Here is a 26,216-nt window from a genome sequence, read left to right as displayed (position 1 = left end):
TCCTTTCAGTTAGTCGACCTTTCTGTGGCTTCCCATTACACTTACAAGTCCAGATTTCTTATCTTGGCCTTCAAAGCTCTGCATGATGTGGTCCCTTCTTACCTATCTGATCTCTTCACCCAACATCTCTACACACACACACACACACACGCACGCACACACGCACACACGCACACACGCATTCTAGTTCCCCCTTTAAGTTCTTGGTTCTTACATTCTTTATTTTCTGTTGTACCAGAGTTGTTTTTCTAGGGTGATGGTTTGTAGTTGTGTGGTTTTTTTTGGCCGCACCGCGCGGCTTGTAGGATCTTAGTTCCCGGACCAGGGATTGAACCGGGGCCCCAGCCTTGAAAGCGCTGAGTCCGAACCACTGGACTGCCAGGGAATTCCCTAGGGTTTGTAGGTTTAATCATACTCTCAAAGGGAGTTCTCTATCCCAACTGTAAATTAAATATCATTGGTTTCTTTAAAATATCAAGTGATGAATGTTATGAGTGAAGTATCATGAGTTTGGACACTTAAGAGTTTTAGAAAATGGATTTTGAGATAATTAATTCGGCTATTCATAGTTTTGTTTATTTGGTTGGTTTTTTGTTCTTGGTTTTATTATGGATGGGTAACTGATCATTGGATATGTGGATTATTTCCTCCATTATTTTACCTTTAGTTGGCTGTGTCACAGATATACAGATACTGGGTTTGAACTTTCCTAAGTTCAAAACACATTTATTAGAGAGGAGTTAGGCAAATGAGATCCAAATGTCACAGTGTCTGTAAGAGAACATGGGCTCTGGGTCATACCACTGGGTTCCAGTCCACTCTGCCATTAGTTGGGGTGTTTGACCATGGGCACGTTTCTGTGCTTCCATTTCCTCAGCTGTTAAAGTAGGAATTAACTTGTACTTCATCGAGTTGTTTTGAGGATTTAGTTAATGCACGGAATGTGCTCAAAGCAATACATGGTAAGTGGAAAAACTCAGTAAATGTTGGTTATTATTATTGCTGATAAAATTGATACTGGAACAGTGGACTTGCTAGTACTCTACCCCAGAAGTAAGCAGACTTACTCAGTATTTCAGTGGAACCTTAAACCTTCCTCCATGATGGAGCAGAGCACAATGTGTGTTCTATGTGAGCAGGGAGGTGCTCAAAAAAGAGGGGCGAGGAAAGCAGAGCCTAATTCACTCCCAAACTTACTAATCGGACATCCCATTCACTTCACTGCTGTGTACAAGAGGAATGGAGAAGCAAGGGGCCAGGAGTATTTAAGGGAAAATTCCTCTCAGTGGAAACTGGAGGTGTTTGGAAGAAGTACCTTATCCTTCTTTACCCCAGCAGGTGCCAACCTTGGGGATTGATAGGGGGAAAAAATTGGTAAAATTCAAACCTTTTAGTTTTGCTACTTAATTTTGCTACTTTTGTGAGAAAGGGGATAAAAACTTTTAGATAAGATGAAGTTTATGTTCTGTCTCTTCACCACTGACAATTCAATAAAATCTCAAGACTGTGGCATTTTTCTCCCCTCTATAGGTGCTGCAGGATCATCTTATAAAAGAAACACCTGATACACTCAGTGACCCACAGTAAGTTGTATTGTTTCTGTGTAACTCAGATTAAGTGAAACTATGTTTCACTCATAGGTAATAAGATGGTAATTTCAATGTGACATTTTTTTAAAAAGGGATGCTAAATGTAGAGGTGAAAATACTTAATATAGTGCTATTTGCCAGGTGCTGTTTTAAGTGCTTTTACCTGCAAGTTGTCCCGCTATTTAACTTGAATTATCTGGGAGCCCACGATTTGGTTCTTTTACAAAGAGATGTTTTTAGGTGTTTTCAAGATTTGCCTTTTGACAGTCATAGCAGGAACCATTTTAAGGTCTGGATGAAAATAGTTGAACTATGAATAGTTCTATTGAAAGAATAGTAAGATGTTCCATTTACTTTTTACTCTTGTGTTCTAATCAAACTATTAAGAGTCTGTAAGGGAAAGTACTCTTAGATGCAGTGTTATTTATTCTCTAATCATCCAATTAACTGCTACTGAGAGCAGTGTATATGCACACTTATGAATGAAGCCACAACTCTTCATTTACGTTCACCTTGTATTATTCGAATAATATGTGATTAAAATTCTATATTGGCATTTTGCGGGGGTTTGGCACAGGGAGAATGAATATAGAGATAAAGCAACTTTGGTAGATATTCAAGGATAAAACATTTAAAATAGAAGTGCTGAATATGTATTTTGTCTTATTCTCAATCCTTATATGTATTTATTTTCTTTTTACATCAAGAACTGTTCCAGAGGAAGAGAGAGAAGCTAAATTCTATCGGGTTGTAACTTGTTCCTTATTGGCATTGAAAAAATTGCTTAGCCTCCTACCTGATAATGAGCTTGATTCTCTGGAGGAGAAATTTAAGTCTCTTTTATCACAGAATAAGTTTTGGAAGTATGGAAAACACAGTATACCTCAGGTATCTTAATCTTTTTTATTTTAAGACATTTCTCTTGATTCCGTTTTCTCCCCTGATCTTGTTATTTTTTATTTAGGCTTCATGTTTATTGTTTATGTTTAAAATTCTGCAAACACATTTTTGTGGTGGGACTGAATTACCTCTTACTAGAATGTCCTTGTATTTTCATTTTTTTATTTAGTTGTTTGGACCTCAGATTCAGAGTTGAATCATCATCTTTCTCTGTTCATGGCACCTTAAAACTGCTAGGTGTGTACAAGTCTCTTCCTTTTAATGTATTTATTTTTTCCCTTTTGTCTGTCTGTCTCCGTTTTCCACCTCCACCAGCTGCCCATCCTAAGTGTGATTAATGTATGTGCTTTCGTCTGTGCAGTCGATTCTCATTATTTACTGTGATTTTATTCTCTGAAGTCCACGAACACTGAATTAGTGAATACTGAAGCATTGCTCTTAGGGGAAATGCAGGATCAGGCTCCTGTTAGTCTCTTGTCATGACATTTTTGACAGTTGGTCAGTACATAACCTTGTTTTATGTGTGTCTGTTTAAAGACACCTTATTTAATGTATATTGTTGATTCACTAACTTTGAATTCCCACACAACAGCACTAGACATCATGCCTGAATGAAGTTTATCTAATTTTCTCTGTTAGGCATGTCACAGACTTTTTGCATGTGTTTTTAATTCACATAAATGATACTGTGTTATATTTCGTCCCATTTATTGCTTTTTACTTAGTAGGTTTTTTTTTATACATGTACTTTTTGTTTGTTTGTTTAAAAAAATATTTACTTATTTATTTATTTAGGCTGCACCGGGTCTTAGTTGCGGCATGCGGGATCTTTTTTTTCTTTTTTTAAATTAATTAATTAATTAATTAATTAATTATTTTTTTGGCTGTGTTGGGTTTTCTTTGCTGCGCGTTGGCTTTCTCTAGTTGTGGTGAGTGGGGGCTACTCTTCCTTGTGCTGTAGGTGCGAGGGCTTCAGTAGTTGCGGCACGCGGGCTCAGTAGTTGTGGCTCGCGGGCTCTAGAGCACAGGCTCAGTAGTTCTGGCGCACGGGCTTCGTTGCTCTGCAGCATGTGGGATCTTCCTGGGCGAGGGCTTGAACCCGTGTCGCCTGCATTGGCAGGCGGTTTCTTAACCACTGCACTACCAGGGAAGTCCCAAGCTCACAGGATCTTTTAGTTGCGGCATGCGAGCTCTTAGTTGCGGCGTGCATGCAGGATCTAGTTCCCCGACCAGGGATCAAACCCAGGCCCGCTGCATTGGGAGCACGGAGTCTTACCCACTGGACCACCAGGGAAGTCCCAGTAGTTTTTTAAAAAGTACAAAGATATTTAAATTTATCACATTCCTGTATGTGTATCTGGCCCATGGCTTCTAACTGATGTGTAGTACTCAGAAGTTTGCATTCATTCCATTTTACCTGTTCATTCCCCCAGTGATAGACACCCTGATTGCCTTTGACTCCCTGCTCTCACAAATAAAGCAGCAGTGAGCATCTTTCATGTATCCCCAGATCTGTGAGAATTTCTTTTTCTGAAATTCTCTTGATTTCTGAATTGCTGAGTCAAAGAATATAGGCATACTTAATTTTCTGAAGTAATGCCAGATTGCTTACCTGATTGGCTGCATTAGTCTAGGCTCAACTGTCAATACATGATGACTACTATATATCCTTATACTGTAGCCAGGACTGGGCATCATTCAACTTCCTATTTTTCAGTAGTCTAATTAGGAGTTCAAATGATACCTCTCTTTAATTTTAATTACTCTGCTTACTAGTGACTTTTAACATCTCTTCATAAGCTTTTCAGATTTTTATGTTTCCTCTGTAAACTACTTATTCATATCTTTCACCCCTTTTTTTCTATTGGAGATCTCTTTTTCTTATTTTACTGGAGTTCCTTGTATATTTTAAATATTAGTCCTTTTGTCATTTTTAGGCATTGTAAATAATCTCCCATTCTGTCACCTTTCATGTGTCCTCTTTTATAAAGAAATCTTAATTTTGATGTAATCAAAACCACTGATATTGCCTTATGAAGGCCTTTCTCACTTTTAAGCCATAAAAATATTGTTATATTTAATAGTTATATCTTTTTAAACAGCTATATCCTTTTTTAAGTTATATTTTTCTTAACAGATATCTTTTAATCTCTTTAGTTTTATCTTTCATATGAAGTTTTTAATCCATCAATAACCCACCTTTTTATGTGGTGTTAAGTGGAGATCTAGTTACATTTCTCTTCATGTACAGTGAGCCACTTTTCCTAACATCACCTAGTTAAACTGTTCATTCTCTCCCTATTGATTTATGGTCCTGCCATTATGGTATATTAAGTTCGCATATGTTCATGAGTTTTTCTCAAAACTCTATCTTCTGATCTATTAGTCTTTGTTTCTTCTTATGCCGGTACCACTGTTAAAATGACATTATGATATGTCCTAATAATTGCTCAGGTGAGTCACTCTTTTTTTCATCTTCAAAACTAAGTTGTTTTAGAACTTTATTCTTCTGTATAGATTTAAATAAATTTATTGAATTCCTCAAAAAAAATCTAACTGGAATTTTGATTGGGGTTTCACTGAATGATTTGGGGAGACTTGCTGTTTTTAGGTTATTGAACCTGATGTTATAATTACCTCTCAATTTATTCAGGTATTTAAAAAATATCCTAGAATAACTTTTTAAACAAATTTTATTAAGGTATGACTTACATACAATAAAATGCAGTCATTTTAAGCTTACAGTTTAAGATTTGACAGATGTATACACTCATCTTCATGTACATACCCACATAACCACTACAATCAAGAAGTAAAACATTTTTATCACCCAAAAATTGGTTCCTTGTGTCCCTGCTAGTCATCCTCTCCCTTAACCTAGGCAACTATTTATCTACTTTTCTGTCACTACAGATTCGATTTGTCTTTTTTAGGTTTGCATATAAATGTAGCCATATATTACTCTGTATCTGGCTTCTTTTCTTTTCTTCTCTTTTCTTTTTTCTTTTCTTTTTTTGCCTTGCTGCACAGCTTGTGGGATTTTAGTTTCCCAACCAGGGATTGAACCTGGGCCCTCGCCAGTGAGAGCGCGGAATCCTAACCACTGGACTACCAGGGAATTCCCTGTATCTGGCTTCTTTTGCTCAGCATAATGTTTTTAAGATTCTTTGTTGTTGCTTGTATCAGTATTTCAAAGTGGTTATACTATTTTACACTCTTAATCAGCAGTGTATGAGATTTTTAGTTCCATATCATTACTTCAATATTGTCCGTTGTTTTTTTTTTTTTTTAATTTATTTATTATTTATTTATTATTTATTTTTGGCTGTGTTGGGTCTTCGTTTCTGTGCGAGGGCTTTCTCTAGTTGCGGCAAGCGGAGGCCACTCTTCATCGCGATGCGCGGGCCTCTCACTATCGCGGCCTCTCTTGTTGCGGAGCACAGGCTCCAGACACGCAGGCTCAGTAGTTGTGGTTCACGGGCCTAGTTGCTCCGCAGCATGTGGGATCTTCCCAGACCAGGGCTCAAACCCATGTCCCCTGCATTGGCAGGCAGATTCTCAACCACTGTGCCACCAGGGAAGCCCTGTCTGTTTTAAGTCATTCTCTTGGGTGTGGGATCGGGGATTGGCAAATTACAGCTCATGGGTCAAAATCTGGCACACCTGACCTGTTTTTGTAAATCGTTTTTGTATTGTATGTGACTGCTTTGTGCTAACATAGCAGAACAAAGTAGTTGCAACACAGTCCATATGGCTTGCAAAGCTTAAAATATTTTTCTGGCTCTTTAAAGAAAATGTTTGCTGACCTTTGGGGTAGAGACTTTACATTGTGGTTTTAATTTGCACTTCCCTGATGGCTAATGGTATTGAACATCTTTTTTTTTTTTTTTTAAGATTTATTTATTTTTATTTATTTATTTTTGGCTGTGTTGGGTCTTCATTGCTGTGCATGGGCTTTCTCCAGTTGCGGCGAGTGGGGGCTACTCTTCATTGTGGTGCGTGGGCTTCTCATTGCGGTGGCTTCTCTTGTTGCGGAGCACAGGCTCTAGGTGCGCGGGCTTCAGTACTTGCGGCACGCAGGCTCAGTAGTTGTGGCTCACGGGCTCTAGAGCACAGGCTCAGTAGTTGTGGCGCACAAGCTTAGTTGCTCTGCAGCATGTGGGATCTTCCTGGACCAGGGCTTGAACCCGTGTCCCCTGCATTGTCAGACGGATTCTTCACCACTGTGCCACCAGGGAAGCCCTGAACATCTTTTAATGTGTTTATTGGCCTTTTGTTTTTCTTCTTCTTTTTTTTTTTTTTTTTTTAATTTGGCCGCACCACTTGGCTTGCGGGACCGTAGTTCCCCAACCAGGGATTGAACCAGGGTACCAGCAGTGAAAATGCTGAGTCCTAATCTCTGGACTGTCAAGGAATTCCCTATCTTCTGCTTTTTTGAGGTGTCTGTTTAACCCTTTTGCTCATTTTTAATTTAATATGTTGTAGTTTTTATATCTAAAATTTCAACTTGGTTTTTGTATTTTCTATTTCTTTGATGAAATTTTCTACTTTTTTAAGACTTTTTTTAAGAGCAGTTTTAGGTTCACAGCAAAATTGAGGAAAAAGTACCAAGATTTCCCATATATCTCCTGCCCCTCACATACATAGCTTCCCCCATTATCTACATCCTCTCACCAGAGTGGTACCTGTTTTTTTTTTTTTTAAACAATTGATGAACCTACGTTGATACATCATTATCATCCAGAATCCGTAATTTACATTAGGGTTCACTGTTGATGTTTTATATTCTGTAGGTTTGGACAAATGTATAATGACATGTATCTGTTTCCTATATTTTCATTCATTGTTGGCATATTTTTCTTTACCTCACTGAGTATAGTTATAATAGCTGCTGTAAAGTACGTGTCTGATAATAACAAATGGGATCACATTTTCTTGGCTTTCACATGCTGAGGGATTTTAGATTGTATCCTACACGTAAATATTTAGATTGCATCCTAGACGTAAATATTTAGATTGTATCCTGGAATGTTATATTTTGGAGACAGGATTATTTTATATTGCTCCAAAGGGTGTTGATGTCTTTGTGTTAGTGGGCAATCAACTTGGTTAGACTCAACAAACTCTCATGCCTGCAGTGGGCATGGTTCAAGTGTCAGCTGTAGATTTAGACTGTTTAATAAACACAGAACGTGGGGGTTCTCTTCGTTGGTTCTCTTCTTTCTGGAGTTCCCTATTACTCTCTTGCCATCTTGGTTACCCTGGGCTCCTTTTCCTGGTTCTTTCAGTTCTTCCAACCAGAAGGATGTCAGGCTTTCTGTTGCAGTTGTAGCTGCCCCAGTGCCTCTGTGGTGGTGACTGCATCCACCTTCAGGGCAAAACTGCACAAAATGGGAACTCAGTATGTGTGATTGCTTACTCCAAGTTATGATACCCTCTCCAAAATGTGTATTTCAGTCTTCAGAGCCCTTGGATAGTTTTTTTGTGTCGGGTTCACAGAGTCTATAGTTGTTCTTTGCAGGAAGATCAGTGTATCAGCCTGTCACTACTTGATATTCTTTTGCCTATTTTTAAGTTGGGTTTTTGGTTTTTATTGTGAGTTATGAATATGCTTTAGTTATTCTGGGTACAAGTATTTTGTCAGGTAAAGTATCATGAATGTTTTCTTATAGTTTGTGGCTTGACTTTTCACTTTTTTTCCATGGTTTTTGGAGAGTAGGTGTTTTAAAGTCCCATTTATCAATTTTTTTTTTTTTTACACTTCATACTTTTGATTTCTTATATAAGGAGTCTTTGCCTACTTGAAGGTTGCAAAGATTTTTTTATATTTTATTCTAGAAATTTTATAGTTTAGGTTTATTTAGACTTAATTTTTGTGTATGGCATAAAGGTGAGAGTCAGATTTCTTTTCATATAGGTATCCATTTCTTGAAAGACTACCAGCTCCTCACCCCACCACCCTGGCACCTTTGTCAAAATTCAGTTGAACATATGAGATTTTAATTTTGGACTCTTACTCCATTACATTTTATGTCTATCTTTACACCAGTACCACTCTTTCTTGATTATTATTGTTTTACGGTAAGTCCTGAAACCCTCCAACTTTGTTCTTCTTTTTCAAAATTACTTAGCCTATATCAGGCCCTTGCCATCCTGGAATTGTATTTTATAATACTGAACATGACTTCATGGTTTTTGTTACTATTGTGAAATGGGTTTTCTCTTTTGATTCCATTTTCTATTTTGTCTCTACTGTTGTATAGGAATGCTATGCTTTTGTGCATTAATTTTGTATCCAGCAACTCTTCTGAACTGTTAGTTCTTTTTTTTTTAATCAATTCTTTTATTATTTACAACAATCTTTTGATAATTTCTGCCAAATTTGTTCTGATATATTCTTTTTTTTTTAACATCTTTCTTGCAGTATAATTGCTTTACAATGTTATGTTACTTTCTGCTTTGTAACAAAGTGAATCAGCTATACCTATGCATATATCCCCATATTTCCTCCCTCTTGCATCTCCCTCCCTCCCACCCTCCCTATCTCACCCCTCTAGGTGGTCACAAAGCACCGAGCTGATCTCCCTATGCTGTGCGGCTGCTTCTCACTAGCTATCTCTTTTACCTTTGGTACTGTATATATGTCCATGCCACTCTCTCACTTTGTCACAGCTTACCCTTCCCCCTCCCCATATCCTCAAGTCCATTCTCTACTAGGTCTGTGTCTTTATTCCTGTCTTGCCCCTAGGTTCTTCAGAACTTTTTTTTTTTTTTTTTTTTTATATATGTGTGTTAGCATATGGTATTTGTTTTTCTCTTTCTGACTTACATCACTCTGTATTACACACTCTAGGTCCATCCACCTCACTACAAATAACTCAATTTCATTTCTTTTTATGGCTGAGTAATATTCCATTGTATATATGTGCCACATCTTCTTTATCCATTCATCTGTTGATGGACACTTAGGTTGCTTCCATGTCCTGGCTGTTGTAATAGAGCTGCAGTGAACACTGTGGTACATGACTCTTTTTTAATCATTCATCAGTTTTTTACACATCACTTTATACATGTCAATCCCAATCGCCCAATTCAGCACACCACCATCCCCACCCCACCACAGTTTTCCCCCCTTGGTGTCCATACGTTTGTTCTCTACATCTGTGTCTCAACTTCTGCCCTGCAACCCGGTTCATCTGTACCATTTTTCTAGGTTCCACATACATGCATTAATATACGATATTTGTTTTTCTCTTTCTGACTTACTTCACTCTGTATGACAGTCTCTACATCCATCCACGTCTCAACAAATGACTCAATTTCATTCCTTTTTATGGCTGAGTAATATTCCATTGTATATATGTACCACATCTTCTTTATCCATTCGTCTGTCGATGGGCATTTAGGTTGCTTCCATGACCTGGCTATTGTAAATAGTGCTGCAGTGAACATTGCGGTGCATGTGTCTTTTTGAATTACGGTTTTCTCTGGGTATATGCCCAGTAGTGGGATTGCTGGGTCATGTGGTAATTCTACTTTTAGTTTTTTAAGGTACCTCCATATTGTTCTCCATAGTGGCTGTATCAATTTACATTCCCACCAACAGTGCAAGAGGGTTCCCTTTTCTCCACACCCTCTCCAGCATTTGTTGTTTGTAGATTTTCTGATGATGGCCATTCTGACTGGTGTGAGGTGATACCTCATTGTAGATTTGATTTGCATTTCTCTAATAATTAGTGATGTTGAGCATCTTTTCATGTGCTTCGTGGCCGTCTGTATGTCTGCTTTGGAGAAATGTCTATTTAGGTCTTCTGCCCATTTTTGGATTGGGGTGTCTGTTTCTTTAATATTGAGCTGAATGAGCTGTTTATATATTTTGGAGATTAATCCTTTGTCCGTTGATTGGTTTGCAAATATTTTCTCCCATCCTGAGGGTTGTTTTTTAGTCTTGTTTATGGTTTCCTTTGCTGTGCAAAAGCTTTGAAGTTTCATTAGGTCCCATTTGTTTATTTTTGTTTTTATTTCCATTACTCTAGGAGGTGGATCAATAAAGATCTTGCTGTGATTTATGTCAAAGAGTGTTCTTCCTATGTTTTCCTCGAAGAGTTTTATAGTGTCCGGTCTTACATTTAGGTCTCTAATCCATTTTGAGTTTATTTTTGTGTATGGTGTTAGGGAGTATTCTAATTTCATTCTTTTACATGTAGCTGTCCAGTTTTCCCAGCACCACTTATTGAAGAGACCGTCTTTTCTCCATTGTATATCTTTGCCTCCTTTGTCATAGATTAGTTGACCGTAGGTGCGTGGGTTTATCTCTGGGCTTTCTATCTTGTTCCATTGATCTATGTTTCTGTTTTTGTGCCAGTACCATATTGTCTTGATTACTGTAGCTTTGTAGTATAGTCTGAAGTCAGGGAGTCTGATTCCTCCAGCTCCGTTTTTTTCCCTCAAGACTGCTTTGGCTATTCGGGGTCTTTTTTGTCTCCATACAAATTTTAAGATGATTTGTTCTAGTTCTGTAAAAAATGCCATTGGTAATTTGATAGGGATTGCATTGAATCTGTAGATTGCTTTGGGTAGTATAGTCATTTTCACAATGTTGATTCTTCCAATCCAAGAACAGGGTATATCTCTCCATCTCCATTCGTATCATCTTTAATTTCTTTCATCAGTGTCTTATATTTTTCATTCTTTTTGTTGCAGTGGTAAATGGGAGTGTTTCCATAATTTCTCTTTCAGATTTTTCATCATTAGTGTATAGGAATGCAAGAGATTTCTGTGCATTAATTTTGTATCCTGCAACTTTACCAAATTCATTAATTAGCTCTAGCAGTTTTCTGGTGGCAGTTTTAGGATTCTCTATGTATAGTATCATGTCATCTGCAAACAGTGACAGTTTTACTTCTTCTTTTCCAGTTTGTATTCCTTTTATTTCTTTTTCTTCTCTGATTGCCGTGGCTAGGACTTCCAAAACTATGTTGAATAATAGTGGTGAGAGTGGACATCCTTGTCTCGTTCCTGATCTTAGAGGAAATGCTTTCAGTTTTTCACCGTTGAGAATGATGTTTGCTGTGGGTTTGTCATATATGGCCTTTATTATGTTGAGGTAGGTTCCCTCTATGCCCACTTTCTGGAGAGTTTTTATCATATATGGATGTTGAATTTTGTCAAAAGCTTTTTCTGCATCTATTGAGATGATCATATGGTTTTTATTCTTCAATTTGTTAATATGGTGTATCACATCGATTGATTGGCGTATATTGAAGAATCCTTGCATCCCTGGGATAAATCCCACTTGATCGTGGTGTATGATCCTTTTAATGTGTTGTTGGATTCTGTTTGCTAGTATTTTGTTGAGGATTTTTGCATCTATATTCATCAGTGATATTGGTCTGTAATTTTCTTTTTTTGTAGTGTCTTTGTCTGGTTTTGGTATCAGGGTGATGGTGGCCTCATAGAATGAGTTTGGGAGTGTTCCTTCCTCTGCAATTTTTTGGTAGAGTTTGAGAAGGATGGGTGTTAGCTCTTCTCTAAATGTTTGATAGAATTCACCTGTGAAGCCATCTGGTCCTGGACTTCTGTTTGTTGGAAGATTTTTAATCACAGTTTCAATTTCATTACTTGTGATTGGTCTGTTCATATTTTCTGTTTCTTCCTGGTTCAGTCTTAGAAGGTTATACCTTTCTAAGAATTTGTCCATTTCTTCCAGGTTGTCCATTTTATTGGCATAGAGTTGCTTGTAGTAGTCTCTTAGGATGCTTTGTATTTCTGCGGTGTCTGTTGTAACTTCTCCTTTTTCATTTCTGATTTTATTGAGTCCTCTCCCTCTTTTTCTTGATGAGTCTGGGTAATGGCTTATCAATTTTGTTTATCTTCTCAAAGAACCAGCTTTTAGTTTTATTGATCTTTGCTATTGTTTTCTTTGTTTCTATTTCATTTATTTCCTCTCTGGTCTTTATGATTTCTTTCCTTCTGCTAACTTTGGGTTTTGTTTGTTCATCTTTCTCCAGTTCCTTTAGGTGTAAGGTTAGATTGTTTACTTGAGATTTTTCTTGTTTCTTTAGGTAGGCTTATATAGCTATAAACTTCCCTCTTAGAACTGCTTTTGCTGCATCCCATAGGTTTTGGGTCGTCGTGTTTTCATTGTCATTTGTCTCTAGGTATTTTTTGATTTCCTTTTTGATTTATTCAGTGATCTCCTGGTTATTTAGTAATGTATTGTTTAGCCTCCATGTGTTTGTGTTTTTTACGTTTTTTTCCCTGCAATTCATTTCTAATCTCATAGCGTTGTGGTCAGAAAAGATACTTGATATGATTTCAATTTTCTTAAATTTACTGAGGCTTGATTTGTGACCTAAGATGTGATCTATCCTAGAGAATGTTCCGTGCGCACTTGAGAAGAACGTGTAATCTGCTGTTTTTGGGTGGAATGTCCTATTAATATCAATTAAATCTAGCTAGTCTATTGTGTCTTTTAAAGCTTCTGTTTCCTTATTTATTTTCATTTTGGATGATCTGTCCATTGGTGTAAGTGAGGTGTTAAAGTCCCCCACTATTATTGTGTTACTGTCGTTTTCCTCTTTTGTAGCTGTTAGCAGTTGCCTTATGTATTGAGGTGCTCCTATGTTGGGTGCATATATATTTATAATTTTTATATCTTCTTCTTGGATTGATCCCTTGATCATTATGTAGTGTCCTTCCTTGTCTCTTGTAACATTCTTTATTTTCAAGTCTATTTTATCTGATATGAGTATAGCTACTCCAGCTTTCTTTTGATTTCCATTTGCATGGAATATCTTTTTCCATCCCCTCACTTTCAGTCTGTATGTGTCCCTAGGTCTAAAGTGGGTCTCTTGTAGACAGCATATATATGGGTCTTGTTTTTGTATCCATTCAGCAAGCCTGTGTCTTTTGGCTGGAGCATTTAATCCATTCACGTTTAAGATAATTATCGATATGTATGTTCCTATGACCATTTTCTTAATTGTTTTGGGTTTGTTTTTGTAGGTCCTTTTCTTCTCTTGTGTTTCCCACTTAGAGAAGTTCCTTTAGCATTTGTTGTAGAGCTGGTTTGTTGGTGCTGAATTCTCTTAGCTTTTGCTTGTCTGTAAAGCTTTTGATTTCTCCATCAAATGTAAATGAGATCCTTGCCGGGTAGAGTAATCTTGGTTGTAGGTTCTTCCCTTTCATCACTTTAAGTATATCATGCCACTCCCTTCTGGCTTGCAGAGTTTCTGCTGAGAAATCAGCTGTTAACCTTATGGGAGTTCCCTTGTATGTTATTTGTCGTTTTTCCCTTGCTGCTTTCAATAATTTTTCTTTGTCTTTAATTTTTGCCACTTTGATTACTATGTGTCTCGGCATGTCTCTCCTTGGTTTTATCCTGTATGGGACTCTCTGCGCTTCCTGGACTTGAGTGGCTATTTCCTTTCCCATGTTAGGGAAGTTTTCGACTATAATCTCTTCAAATATTTTCTCTGGTCCTTTTTCTCTCTCTTCTCCTTCTGGGACCCCTATAATGCGAATGTTGTTGCGTTTAATGTTGTCCCAGAGGTCTCTTAGGCTGTCTTCATTTCTTTTCATTCTTTTTTCTTTAGTCTGTTCCAAAGCAGTGAATTCCACCATTCTGTCTTCCAGGTCACTTATCCGTTCTTCTGCCTCAGTTATTCTGCTATTGATTCCTTCTAGTGTAGTTTTCATTTCAGTTATTGTATTGGTCATCTCTGTTTGTTTGTTCTTTAATTCTTCTAGGTCTTTGTTAATCATTTCTTGCATCTTCTCAATCTTTGCCTCCATTCTTATTCCGAGGTCCTGGATCATCTTCACTATCATTATTCTGAATTCTTTTTCTGGAAGGTTGCCTATCTCCACTTCATTTAGTTGTTTTCCTGGGGTTTTTTCTTGTTCCTTCATCTGGTATATAGCCCTCTGCCTTTTCATCTTGTCTATCTTTCTATAAATGTGGTTTTTGTTCCACAGGCTGCAGGATTGTAGTTTTTCTTGCTTCTGCTGTCTGTCCTCTGGTGGTTGAGGCTATCTAAGAGGCTTGATGGGAGGCTCTGGTGGTGGGTAGAGCTGACTGTTGCTGTGGCGGTCATCAGAGCTCTGTAAAACTTTAATCCACTTGACTGTTGATGGGTGGGGCTGGGTTCCCTCCCTGTTGGTTGTTTTGCCTGAGGCAGCCCAACACTGGAGCCTACCTGGGCTCTTTGGTGGGGCTAATGGCAGACTCTGAGAGGGCTCACGCCAAGGAGTACTTCCCAGAACCTCCGCTGCCAGTGTCCCTGTCCCCACGGTGAAACAGAGCCAGCCCCCGCCTCTGCAGGAGACCCTCCAACACCAGCAGGTAGGTCTGGTTCAATCTCCCCCAGGGTCACTGCTCCTTCCCCCGGGTCCCGATGCACACACTATTCCGTGTGTGCCCTCCAAGAGTGGGGTCTCTGTTTCCCTTAGTCCTGTCGAAGTCTTGCAGTCAATTCCCACTAGGCTTCAAAGTCTGATTCTCTATGAATTCCTCCTCCCGTTGCCGGACCCCCAGGTTGGGAAGCCTGACGTGGGGCTCAGAACCTTCACTCCAGTGGGTGGACTTCTGTGGTATAAGTGTTTGCCAGTCTGTGAGTCACCCACCCAGCAGTTATGGGATTTGATTTTACTCTGATTGCGCCCCTCCTACCATCTCACTGTGGCTTTTCCTCTGTCCTTGGACGTGGGGTATCCTCCTTGGTGAAGTCCAGTGTCTTCCTGTCGATGATTGTCCAGCAGCCAGTTGTGATTCTGGTGTTCTCGCAAGAGGGAGTGAGAGCACGACCTTCTACTCCGCCATCTTGGTTTATCTCCCACATGACTCTTTTTGAATTATGGTTTTCCCAGGGTATATGCCTAGTAGTGGCATTGCTGGGTCGTATGGTAGTTCTATTTTTAGTTTTTTAAGGAGCCTCCATACTGTTCTCCATAGTAGCTTTATCAATTTACATTCCCACCAACAGTGCAAGATAGTTCCCTTTTCTCCACACCCTCTCCAGCATTTATTGTTTGTAGACTTTTTGATGGTGGCCATTCTGACCGGTATGAGATGATGTCTTGTAGTTTTGATTTGCATTTCTCTAATGATTAATGATGTTGAGCATTCTTTCATGTATTTGTTGGCAATCTGTATATCTTCTTTGGAGAAATGTCTATTTAGGTCTTCTGCCCATTTTTGGATTGGGTTGTTTGTTTTTTTGATATTGAGCTGCATGAGCTGCTTGTAAATTTTGGAGATTAATCCTTTGTTAGTTGCTTCATTTGCAAATATTTTCTCCTATTCTGAGGGTTGTCTTTTCGTCTTGTTTATGGTTTCCTTTGCTGTGCAAAAGCTTTTAAGTTTCATTTGGTCCCATTTGTTTCTTTTTCTTTTTATTTCCATTTCTCTAGGAGGTGGGTCAAAAAGGATCTTGCTGTGATTTATGTCATAGAGTGTTCTGCCTATGTTTTCCGCTAAGAGTTTGATAGTGTCTGTTCTTACATTTAGGTCTTTAATCCATTTTGAGTTTATTTTTGTGTATGGTGTTAGGGAGTGTTCTAATTTCGTTCTTTTACATGTAGCTGTCCAGTTTTCCCAGCACCACTTATTGAAGAGGTTGTCTTTTCTCCATTGTATATTCTTGCCTCCTTTATCAAAGATAAGATGACCATATGTGTGTGGGTTCATCACTGGGCTTTCTATCCTGTTCCATTGATCTGTATTTCTGTTTTTGTGCCAGTACCATACTGTCTTGATTACTGTAGCTTTGTAGTATAGTCTGAAGTCAGGGAGCCGGATTCCTCCAGCTCTGTTTTTCTTTCCCAAGATTGCTTTGGCTATTCGGGGTCTTTCTTGTTTCCATACAAATTGTGAAATTTTTTGTTCTAGTTCTGTGAAAAATGCCAGTGGTAGTTTGATAGGGATTGCATTGAATCTGTAGATTGCTTTGGGTAGTATAGTCATTTTCACAATGTTGATTCTTCCAATCGAAGAACATGGGATATCTCTCCATCTATTTGTATCATCTTTAATTTCTTTCATCAGTGTCTTATAATTTTCTGCATACAGGTCTTTTGTCTCCTTAGGTAGGTTTATTCCTAGATTTTATTCTTTTTGTTACAATGATAAATGGGAGTGTTTTCTTAATTTCACTTTCAGAGTTTTCATCATTAGTGTATAGGAATGCAAGAGAGTTCTTTGCATTAATTTTGTATCCTGCTACTTTACCAAATTCATTGATTAGCTCTAGTAGTTTTCTGGTAGCATCTTTAGGATTCTCTATGTACAGTATCATGTCATCTGCAAACAGTGACAGCTTTGCTTCTTCTTTTCTGATTTGGATTCCTTTTATTTCTTTTTCTTCTCTGATTGCTGTGGCTAAAACTTCTAAAACTATGTTGAATAATAGTGGTGAGAGTGGGCAACCTTGTCTTGTTAATGATCTTAGTGGAAATGGTTTCAGTTTTTCACCATTGAGGACGATGTTTGCTGTGGGTTTGTCATATATGGCTTTTATTATGTTGAGGAAAGTTCCCTTTATGCCTACTTTCTGGAGGGTTTTTGTCATAAATCGGCGTTGAATTTTATGGAAAGCTTTCTCTGCATCTATTGAGATGATCATATGGTTTTTCTCCTTCAATTTGTTAATATGGTGTTCACATTGATTGATTTGCATATATTGAAGAATCCTTGCGTTCCTGGGATAAACCCCACTTGATCGTGGTTTATGATCCTTTTAATGTGCTGTTGGATTCTGTTTGCTAGTATTTTGTTGAGGTTTTTTGCATCTGTGTTCATCAGTGATATTGCCCTGTAGTTTTCTTTCTTTGTGACATCTTTGTCTGGTTTTGGTATCAGGGTGATGGTGGCCTCGTAGAATGAGTTTGAGAGTGTTCCTCCCTCTGCTGTATTTTGAAAGAGTTTGAGAAGGGTAGGTGTTAGCTCTTTTCTAAATGTTTGATAGAATTCACCTGTGAAGCCATCTGGTCCTGGGCTTTTGTTTGTTGGAAGATTTTTAATCACAGTTTCAATTTCAGTGCTTGTGATTGGTCTGTTCATATTTTCTATTTCTTCCTTGTTCAGGCTTGGAAGGTTGTGCATTTCTAAGAATTTGTCCATTTCTCCCAGGTTGTCCATTTTATTGGCATATAGTTGCTTGTAGTAATCTCTCATGATCCTTTGTATTTCTGCTGTGTCAGTTGTTACTTCTCCTTTTTCATTTCTAATTCTATTGATTTGAGTCTTCTTTTTTTCTTGATGTCTGGCTAATGGTTTATCAATTTTGTTTATCTTCTCAAAGAACCAGCTTTTAGTTTTATTAATCTTTGCTATCATTTCCTTCATTTCTTTTTCATTTATTTCTGACTTGATCTTTATGATTTCTTTCCTTCTGCTAACTTTGGGGTTTTTTTGTTGTTCTTTCTCTAATTGCTTTAGGTGTAAGGTTAGGTTGTTTATATGAAATGTTTCTTGTTTCTTTCTTTCTTTTAAATTAATTAATTAATTTACTTACTTACTTACTTATTTATTTATTTATGGCTGTGTTAGGTCTTCATTGCTGTGCGCGGGCTTTCTCTAGTTGCGGTGAGTGGGGGCTACTCTTGAGTGGAGGCTACTCTTCGTTGTGGTGCGCAGGCTTCTCATTGTCCTGGCTTCTCTTGTTGCAGAGCACCAGCTCTAGGTGCACAGGCTTCAGTAGTTGTGGCACGTGGGCTCAGTAGTTGTGGCTCGTGAGCTCTAGAGCGCAGGCTCAGTAGTTGTGGCGCTCGGGCTTAGTTGCTCTGCAGCATGTGGGATCTTCCTGGACCAGGGCTTGAACCTGTGTCCCCTGCATTGGCAGGCTGATTCTTAACCACTGCACCACCAGGGAAACCCCTGTTTCTTGTTTCTTAAGGTAGGATTGTATTGCTATAAGCTTTCTTCTTAGAACTGCTTTTGCAGCATCCCATAAGTTTTGGGTTGTCGTGTTTTCATTGTCATTTGTTTCTATGTATTTTTTGATTTCCTCTTTGATTTCTTCAGTGATCTCTTGGTTATTAAGTAGTGTATTGTTTAGGCTCCATATGTTTGTATTTTTTACAGATTTTTTCCTGTAATTGATAACTAGTCTCATAGCGTTGTTGTCAGAAAATTTACTTGATATGCTTTCAATTTTCTTAAATTTACCAAGGTTTGATTTGTGACCCAAGATATGATCTATCCTGGAGAATGTTCCATGAGCACTTGAGAAGAATGTGTGTTCTGTTGTTTTTGGATGGAATGTCCTATAAATATCAATAAAGTCCATCTTGTTTAATGTATCACTTAAAGCTTGTGTTTCCTTTTATTTTCATTTTGGATGATCTGTCCATTGGTAAAAGTGAGGTGTTAAAGTCCCCTACTATGATTGTGTTACTGTCGATTTCCCCTTTTATGGCTGTTAGTATTTGCCTTATGTATTGAGGTGCTCCTATGTTGGGTGCATAAATATTTACAATTGTTATATCTTCCTCTTGGATTGATCCCTTGATCATTATGTAGTGTCCTTCTTTGTCTCTTGTAATAGTCTTTGTTTTAAAGTCTATTTTGTCCAATATGAGAATTGCTACTCCAGCTTTCTTATGATTTCCATTTGCATGGAATATCTTTTTCCATCCCCTCACTTGCAGTCTGTATGTGTCCCTAGGTCTGAAGTGGGTCTCTTGTAGACAGCATATATACGGGTATTGTTTTTGTATCCATTGAGCTAGTCTGTGTCTTTTGGTTGGAGCATTTAATCCATTTAAATTTAAGGTAATTATCAATATGTTTGTTCCTATTACCATTATCTTAATTGTTTTGGGTTTGTTATTGTAGATCTTTTCCTTCTCTTGTGTTTCTTGCTTAGAGAAGTTCCTTTAGCATTTGTTGTAGAGTTGGTTTGTTGGTGCTGAATTCTCTTAGCTTTTGCTTGTCTGTAAAGGTTTTAATTTCTCCATCAAATCTGAATGAGATCCTTGCTGGGTAGAGTAATCTTGGTTGTAGGTTTTTCTCCTTCATCACTTTAAATATGTCCTGCCGCTCCCTTCTGGCTTGCAGAGTTTCTGCTGAAAGATCAGCTGTTAACCTTATGGGGATTCCCTTGTGTGTTTTTTGTTGTTTTTCCCTTGCTGCTTTTAATATTTTTTCGTTGCATTTAATTTTTGATAGTTTGATTAATATGTGTCTTGGCGTGTTTCTCCTTGGATTTATCCTGTATGGGACTCTCTGTGCTTCCTGGACTTGATTAACTATTTCCTTTGCCATATTAGGGAAGTTTTCAACTATAATCTCTTCAAATATTTTCTCAGTACCTTTCTTTTTCTCTTCTTCTTCTGGGACCCCTAGAATTCGAATGTTGGTGCATTTAATGTTGTCCCAGAGGTCTTCCTGAGACTGTCCTCAATTCTTTTCATTCTTTTTTGTTTATTCTGCTCTACAGTAGTTATTTCTACTGTTTTGTCTTCCAGGTCACTTATCCATTCTTCTGCCTCAGTTATTCTGCTATTGATCCCTTCTAGAGAATTTTTAATTTCATTTATCGTGTTGTTCATCACTGTTTGTTTGCTCTTTACTCCTTCTAGGTGCTTGTTAAACGTTTCTTGTATTTTCTCCATTCTATTCCAAGATTTTGGATCATCTTTACTATCATTATTCTGAATTCTTTTTCAGGTTCACTGCCTATTTCCTCTTTATTTGTTAGGTCTGGTGGGTTTTTGCCTTGCTCCTTCATCTGCTGTGTGTTTCTCTGTCTTCTCACTTTCCTTAACTTACTGTGTTTGGGTTCTTCTTTTTGCAGGCTGCAGGTTCGTAGTTCCCGTTGTTTTTGGTGTCTGTCCCCAGTGGCTAAGGTTGGTTCAGTGGGTTGTGTAGGCTTCCTGGTGGAGGGGAGTAGTCCCTGTGTTCTGGTGGATGAGGCTGGATCTCATCTTTATGGTGGGCAGGTCCACGTCTGGTGGTGTGTTTTGGGGTGTCTGTGGCCTTAATATGATTTTAGGAAGCCTGTCTGCTAATGAATGGGGTTATGTTCCTTTCTTGCTAGTTGTTTGGCATAGGGTGTCCAGCACTGTAGCTTGCTGGTCGTTAAGTGGAGCTGGGTCTTGGTGTTGAGATGGAGATGTCTGGGAGATTTTCACCGTTTGATATTATGTGGAGCTGGGAGGTCTCTTGTGGACCAGTGTCCTGAACTTCGCTCTCCCACCTCAGAGGCACAGCCCTGATGTCTGGCTGGAGCACCAAGAGCCTGTCATCCACACAGCTCAGAATAAAAGGGAGAAAATAAAAGAAAGAAATAAAGAAGAAGATAAAATAAAATAAAGTAAAATAAAATAAAGTTATTAAAATAAAAAATAATTATTAAAAAAAATTATTTTAAGTAATTTTAAAAAGAAAAAGGAAAGAAAGAAAGAAGAGAGCAACCAAACCAAAAAACAAATCCACCAATGATAACAATTGCTAAAAATTATACTAAAAAAAATAAAACGGACAGACAGAACCCTAGGACAAATGGTAAAAGCAAAGCTATACAGACAAGATCACACACAGAAGCATACACATACACACTCACAAAAAGAGAAAAAGGGAAAAATATATATATATCGTTGCTCCCAAAGTCCACCTCCTCAATTTGGGATGATTCGTTGTCTATTCAGGTATTCCACAGATGCAGGGTACATCAAGTTGATTGTGGAGATTTAATCCGCTGCTCCTGAGGCTGCTGGGAGAAATTTCCTTTTCTCTTCTTTGTTCGCACAGCTCCTGGGGTTCAGCTTTGGATTTGGCCCCGCCTCTGCGTTAGGTCGCCTGAGGGCATCTGTTCTTCGCTCAGACAGGACGGGGTTAAAGGAGCAGCTGCTTCGGGGGCTCTGCCTCACTCAGGCCGGGGGAGGGAGGGGCACGGAGGAGGCGGGGCGAGCCTGCAGCGGCAGAGGCCGGCGTGATGTTGCAGCAGCCTGAGGCGCGCCGTGCATTTTCCCGGGGAAGTTGTCCCTGGATCACGGGACCCTGGCGGTGGCGGGCTGCACTGGCTCCCGGGAGGGGAGGTGTGGATGGTGACCTGTGCTCGCACACAGGCTTCTTGGTGGCGGCAGCAGCAGCCTTAGCATCTCATGCCCGTCTCTGGGATCGGCGCTGATAGCCGCCGCTCGCACCCGTCTCTGGAGCTCCTTTAAGCGGCGCTCTGAATCCCCTCTCCTCACGCACCAGGAAACACAGAAGCAAGAAAAAGTCTCTTGTCTCTTCGGCAGCTCCAGACGTTTTCCCGAACTCCCTCCCGGCTAACTATGGTGCACTAGCCCCCTTCAGGCTGTGTTCACGCAGCCAATCCCAGTCCTCTCCCTGGGATCTGACCGAAACCCGAGCCTCAGTTCCCAGCCCACGCCCGCCTCGGTGGGTGAGCAGACAAGCCTCTCAGGCTGCTGAGTGCTGGTTGGCACCGATCCTCTGTGCGGGAATCTCTCTGCTTTGCCCTCCGCACCCCCGTTGCTGCGCTATCCTCCGCAGCTCCAAAGCTCCCCCCCTCCACCACCGGCAGTCTCCGCCCACGAAGGGGCTTCCTAGTGTGTGGAAATCTTTCCTCCTTCACAGCTCCCTTCCACTGGCGCAGGTCCTGTCCCTATTCTTTTGTCTCTGTTTTTTCTTTTTTCTTTTGCGCTTCCCAGGTACGTGGAGAGTTTCTTGCCTTTTGGGAAGTCTGAGGTCTTCTGCCAGCGTTCAGTAGGTGTTCTGTAGGAGTTGTTCCACATGTAGATGTATTTCTGATGTATTTGTAAGGAGGAAGGTGATCTCCACATCTTACTCTTCTGCCATCTTGAAGCTCCTCCTCCTCCTGTTCTTATTATTTGTCTTTAGATTTTCTTTTCCTAAATTTTTAAAAAATTGATTAATTTAATTTATTTTTTGGCTGCTTTGGGTCTTCATTGCTACACGTGGGCTTTCTGTAGTTGCTGCGAGTGGGGGCTATTCTTCATTGCAGTGCGTGGGCTTCTCATTACGGTGGCTTCTCTTTTTGCAGAGCATGGGCTCTAGGCACGCGGGCTTCAGTGTGGCATGCGGGCTCAGTAGTTGTGGCGCATGGGCTTGGTTGCTCCATGGCATGTGGGATCTTCCCAGACCAGGGCTCGAACCCATTTCCCCTTCATTGGCAGGCAGATTCTTAACCACTGTGCCACCAGGGAAGTCCTGTCTTTAGAGTTTTTGGAATATTTTTTATAGCCTTTTATTTTGCTATGATTATAAACAGTAATTTGGGTTACTTTCTAGTTTCTTTTTTTCCCCTTTTCTCTGTATTAATTAGGTTCTCAGTACCATGGTGAATAGAAGTGGTGATAGCAGGCATCCTTTTCTTGTTTCTTACTTTAATGGAAATAGTTGTAGACTCTTAATGTTGAGTATGATGCTCTTAAACTATGAATTGTGCTCTTATTTATTTATTTGTGTATTTATTTTTACTTTAGGAATTGTGCTTGGTTCTTTTTCAGATCTGCTGTGCTTTTTCTAAGATCCTTTTTCCTTTAAATTTCTTTAAACTTTTGTTTCTTTAAATATAATAAACATTGTTGTTATGGAGTTTGTTACTGATAGATAATTATAAGATTTAAAGTCTCAGGTCTCTGTGTTATCTTTTGGTTCTGCATCGTGGCTCATGGTGTCTTATTTTTTGTTTGGCTGTATTTAATTTTGTGCTGACTAGTATATTCATAGGGATAATTTGAGCCCCCAAATGAAGGCTTCTTACACTACCGAGGATTTGTATTTGCTTGAGCCAAAGAAATAGAAAGTTGAATTCTTTCTGCCTTCACTTTTGGCTTGGTAATTCCTAATGTCTCTTCAGCCCTGTGGTGTTCTTAAGATTTTTAAAAAGTATTTTTTCTAGCCCTTTTAGTTTTATTAATGGAAGGGTTAGTATGAATAACCTACTTGCCATTACCATAAATAAAATTTTATCATACCTTGACTAGGCTTTAGTTTAATTCAGCTTTCCATTTTTTTCTTTCAGATCCGCTCAGCCTATTTTGAGTTAGTTTCTGCTTTGTGCCAGCGTACTCCACAGTTGATGAAAGATGAAGCATCCAAAGTGAGCCCATCTGTCCTTCTTAGCATTGATGACAGTGACCCCATTGTATGCCCTGCTCTCTGGGAAGCTGTGCTTTACACACTTACAACTATTGAGGTAAGTTAAAGAGGTACATTTAGTACATCTGGGAATATTTGTCTTCTTAGTTGTATTTTAGAAGCCTTAGATACCATGTGAGAGAGCCTATCAGATTATAATATTTAAAACTTGCTAGAAAAATGCTTTCTTGGGAATAAAATATTTAATCCAAAACTTTGTATAAATCTTAAACTGACTATAAAATGATATAGCATTTTTATTTTACTTTCAGGTTAGTCAATATCAATTATCCTTTAAACTTATATGGCCCAATGAAATCAACATATCTGAATCTTATATTTAAGATTAAATATTGCTGTCCCTTTTAGAAAGCAGCTTTTTTTTTTTTTCTTTTTTTTTTTAACTTGTTTAGAAAGCAGCTTTTATAGAAATCTTTTCAGTTAAATATTACTTCTTTTTTGGCTGCCTCAGGCCTTAGTTGCACCACGCGGGATCTTCACTGAGGCATGCAGGATCTTCCGTTGCTGTGTGCGGGCTTCTCTCTAGTTGTGGCGTGCAGGTTGTTTTCTCTTCTCTAGTTGTGGTGCGCAGGCTCCAGGGCATGTGGGCTCTGTAGTTGTGGCGCACGGGTTCCAGTGTGGGCAAGCTCTGTAGTTTGCCGCACACAGGCTCTCTAGTTGAGGTGCACGAGCTCAGTAGTTGTGGCATGCGGGCTTAGTTGCCCTGTAGCATGTGGGATCTTAGTTCCCTGAGCAGGGATCGAACCCACATCCCCTGCATTGTAAGGTGGTTTCTTTACCACTGGACCACCAGGGAAGTCCCTAAATAGTTATTTCTGATCAATATTGTCCTGGAAGCATGTTGTATACATAATTACTAAATGTAATAAATTTCTTATAATTTCAGACTTTTAGTTTTTAATGGTGGTGAGAGATTTTGACCCTCTTTAGGTAGAATACTTGATTTTTATTTTTGAGAGTCTATGTGTCTTCTCTCTTAATTGGGAAATGTATGTTTATGATCTCTAATTATTATCATAATCTTTTTTTTTTTTTTTTTTTTTGGTAAGGACTGTTGGCTTCATGTAAATGCAAAAAAAAGTGTGTTTCCCAAGCTGTCAGCTATGGTTCGTGAAGGAGGTCGGGGTCTGGCTGCTGTCATATATCCTTATCTTCTGCCATTTATCAGCAAACTCCCTCAGTCTATTACAGATCCAAAGTTGGATTTCTTCAAAAATTTTCTCACCTCCCTAGTTGCAGGGTAAGGAATTTAAATTCTTGACCTTTAAAGCAAAATAGATTTTTTCTTATTTTCATAAATGGGCAGAACGACGTACTTGTTATTGTCATATGTAAATTTCCCCAAATTGTTTTGCTGTTCATTAAACACTTTTGAAGTTTTAGAGAATTACAATTGGAATTCTTTTTTTGGGTACTTTCAAGAGTTCAGTGGTAGTATGCAGCAGAAAGTGAGATAAATTATGGCAAGGCCCTTAGTGGAAATAGGCTCTTTTTCAATGACCCATTTTTTGGTATGTTGATAAATACAAATGCCCGAGTGCAGAAAATGAACCAGTGAACTTTTCCATTAACTTAAATATAATAGCTGTTTAAAGTCACACTTAAAACGTCATTTCAGTGTATTTGTTGAACTTAGTAAAAGATACCCGGTTTTATTAATGATTAAAATTTTTTTTCCACTACAGTATTATCTTTATTTGGTTAAGTCCTCTCTTTGAAATTTGCAGGTGGATTGGTTCATGAATAGAAAATAAATATGTTATCTTCTGTTGATACATTTTTGAAGATATGCTGTTTTTCATAGTTCTTCAAGTTTATAATCTAATTGGGCTGTATTTTGGTTGTTCTTAGTTTTTCATTGAAGAATTTTATTTTTAGAAATTCTTTTTCATGCCTTTATTTTGGTGTTTTTGTATTGCTTATTTTCTTTTTCATGAAGGAGTAAGCCACAGGTATTTATTATTTCTTAGGCTATCAACAGAAAGAACCAAAACCAGCTTTTCAGAGTGCTCAGCAGTAGTATCTGCTTTTTTTGAATGCTTACGTTTTATAATGCAGCAAAACTTAGGTGAGGAAGAGATAGAAGAGATGCTCGTCAATGATCAGGTATTTATAATGTAAAAAATCATCAGTGCCTTTGCACACTAACTAAAGAATCAAGCTCATTGTGTCTTGTTGCCATTTTTATTAATTAGCCTTCCTTGTAAAGATTTCATTTTTATGATTTACAAATTAGGTAATGTGTATTGCTGACCAATAAATGAAAACTTCTGTATTGTTAGTTGTTAGCATAATACCATAATGCCTAAGTACTAGTCACTCTCTGGTTGTACAAACTCTGTTTTAGAGAGTTGCAATGCAAAACAATTTAGAAGATGCAATTTTCAACATTTTGTATTTTAGTTTATATTATAATCATCTTCTTCCTTCTAAAATATGTAGTACATTTATCCTTTTGTGAGCAATTGTGCTTGGCTTTTAGAACTAGTGATGAGAGCAGGTCCTGGAATATGGTTCCTTATGGTAGGAAATTAATTAATATGATTATATAAGCCCAGATCCTAGTTGATGTCTCAGATAGTTAATTTCTCTTA

General features: G+C 38.5%; 1 protein-coding gene across 2 annotated transcripts in view; it reads left to right on the top strand.

Annotated features, from left to right (window-relative positions):
* Window positions 1-26,216, top strand: part of LTN1 (listerin E3 ubiquitin protein ligase 1) — a 71,373-nt gene that overhangs the window by 7,596 nt on the left and 37,561 nt on the right. For both annotated transcript variants that reach the window (XM_036850215.1, XM_036850214.1), the window contains 5 exons: window positions 1,531-1,583; window positions 2,297-2,477; window positions 23,486-23,659; window positions 24,672-24,862; window positions 25,593-25,728. In XM_036850215.1, the coding sequence (XP_036706110.1) occupies window positions 1,531-1,583; window positions 2,297-2,477; window positions 23,486-23,659; window positions 24,672-24,862; window positions 25,593-25,728 (735 nt within the window). The remainder of the gene's footprint in view (window positions 1-1,530; window positions 1,584-2,296; window positions 2,478-23,485; window positions 23,660-24,671; window positions 24,863-25,592; window positions 25,729-26,216) is intronic.

Source organism: Balaenoptera musculus, chromosome 4, assembly GCF_009873245.2.
Source record: "Balaenoptera musculus isolate JJ_BM4_2016_0621 chromosome 4, mBalMus1.pri.v3, whole genome shotgun sequence".
Classification (NCBI taxonomy): domain Eukaryota; kingdom Metazoa; phylum Chordata; class Mammalia; order Artiodactyla; family Balaenopteridae; genus Balaenoptera; species Balaenoptera musculus.
This window is presented reverse-complemented; position numbering and strand designations above follow the sequence as displayed.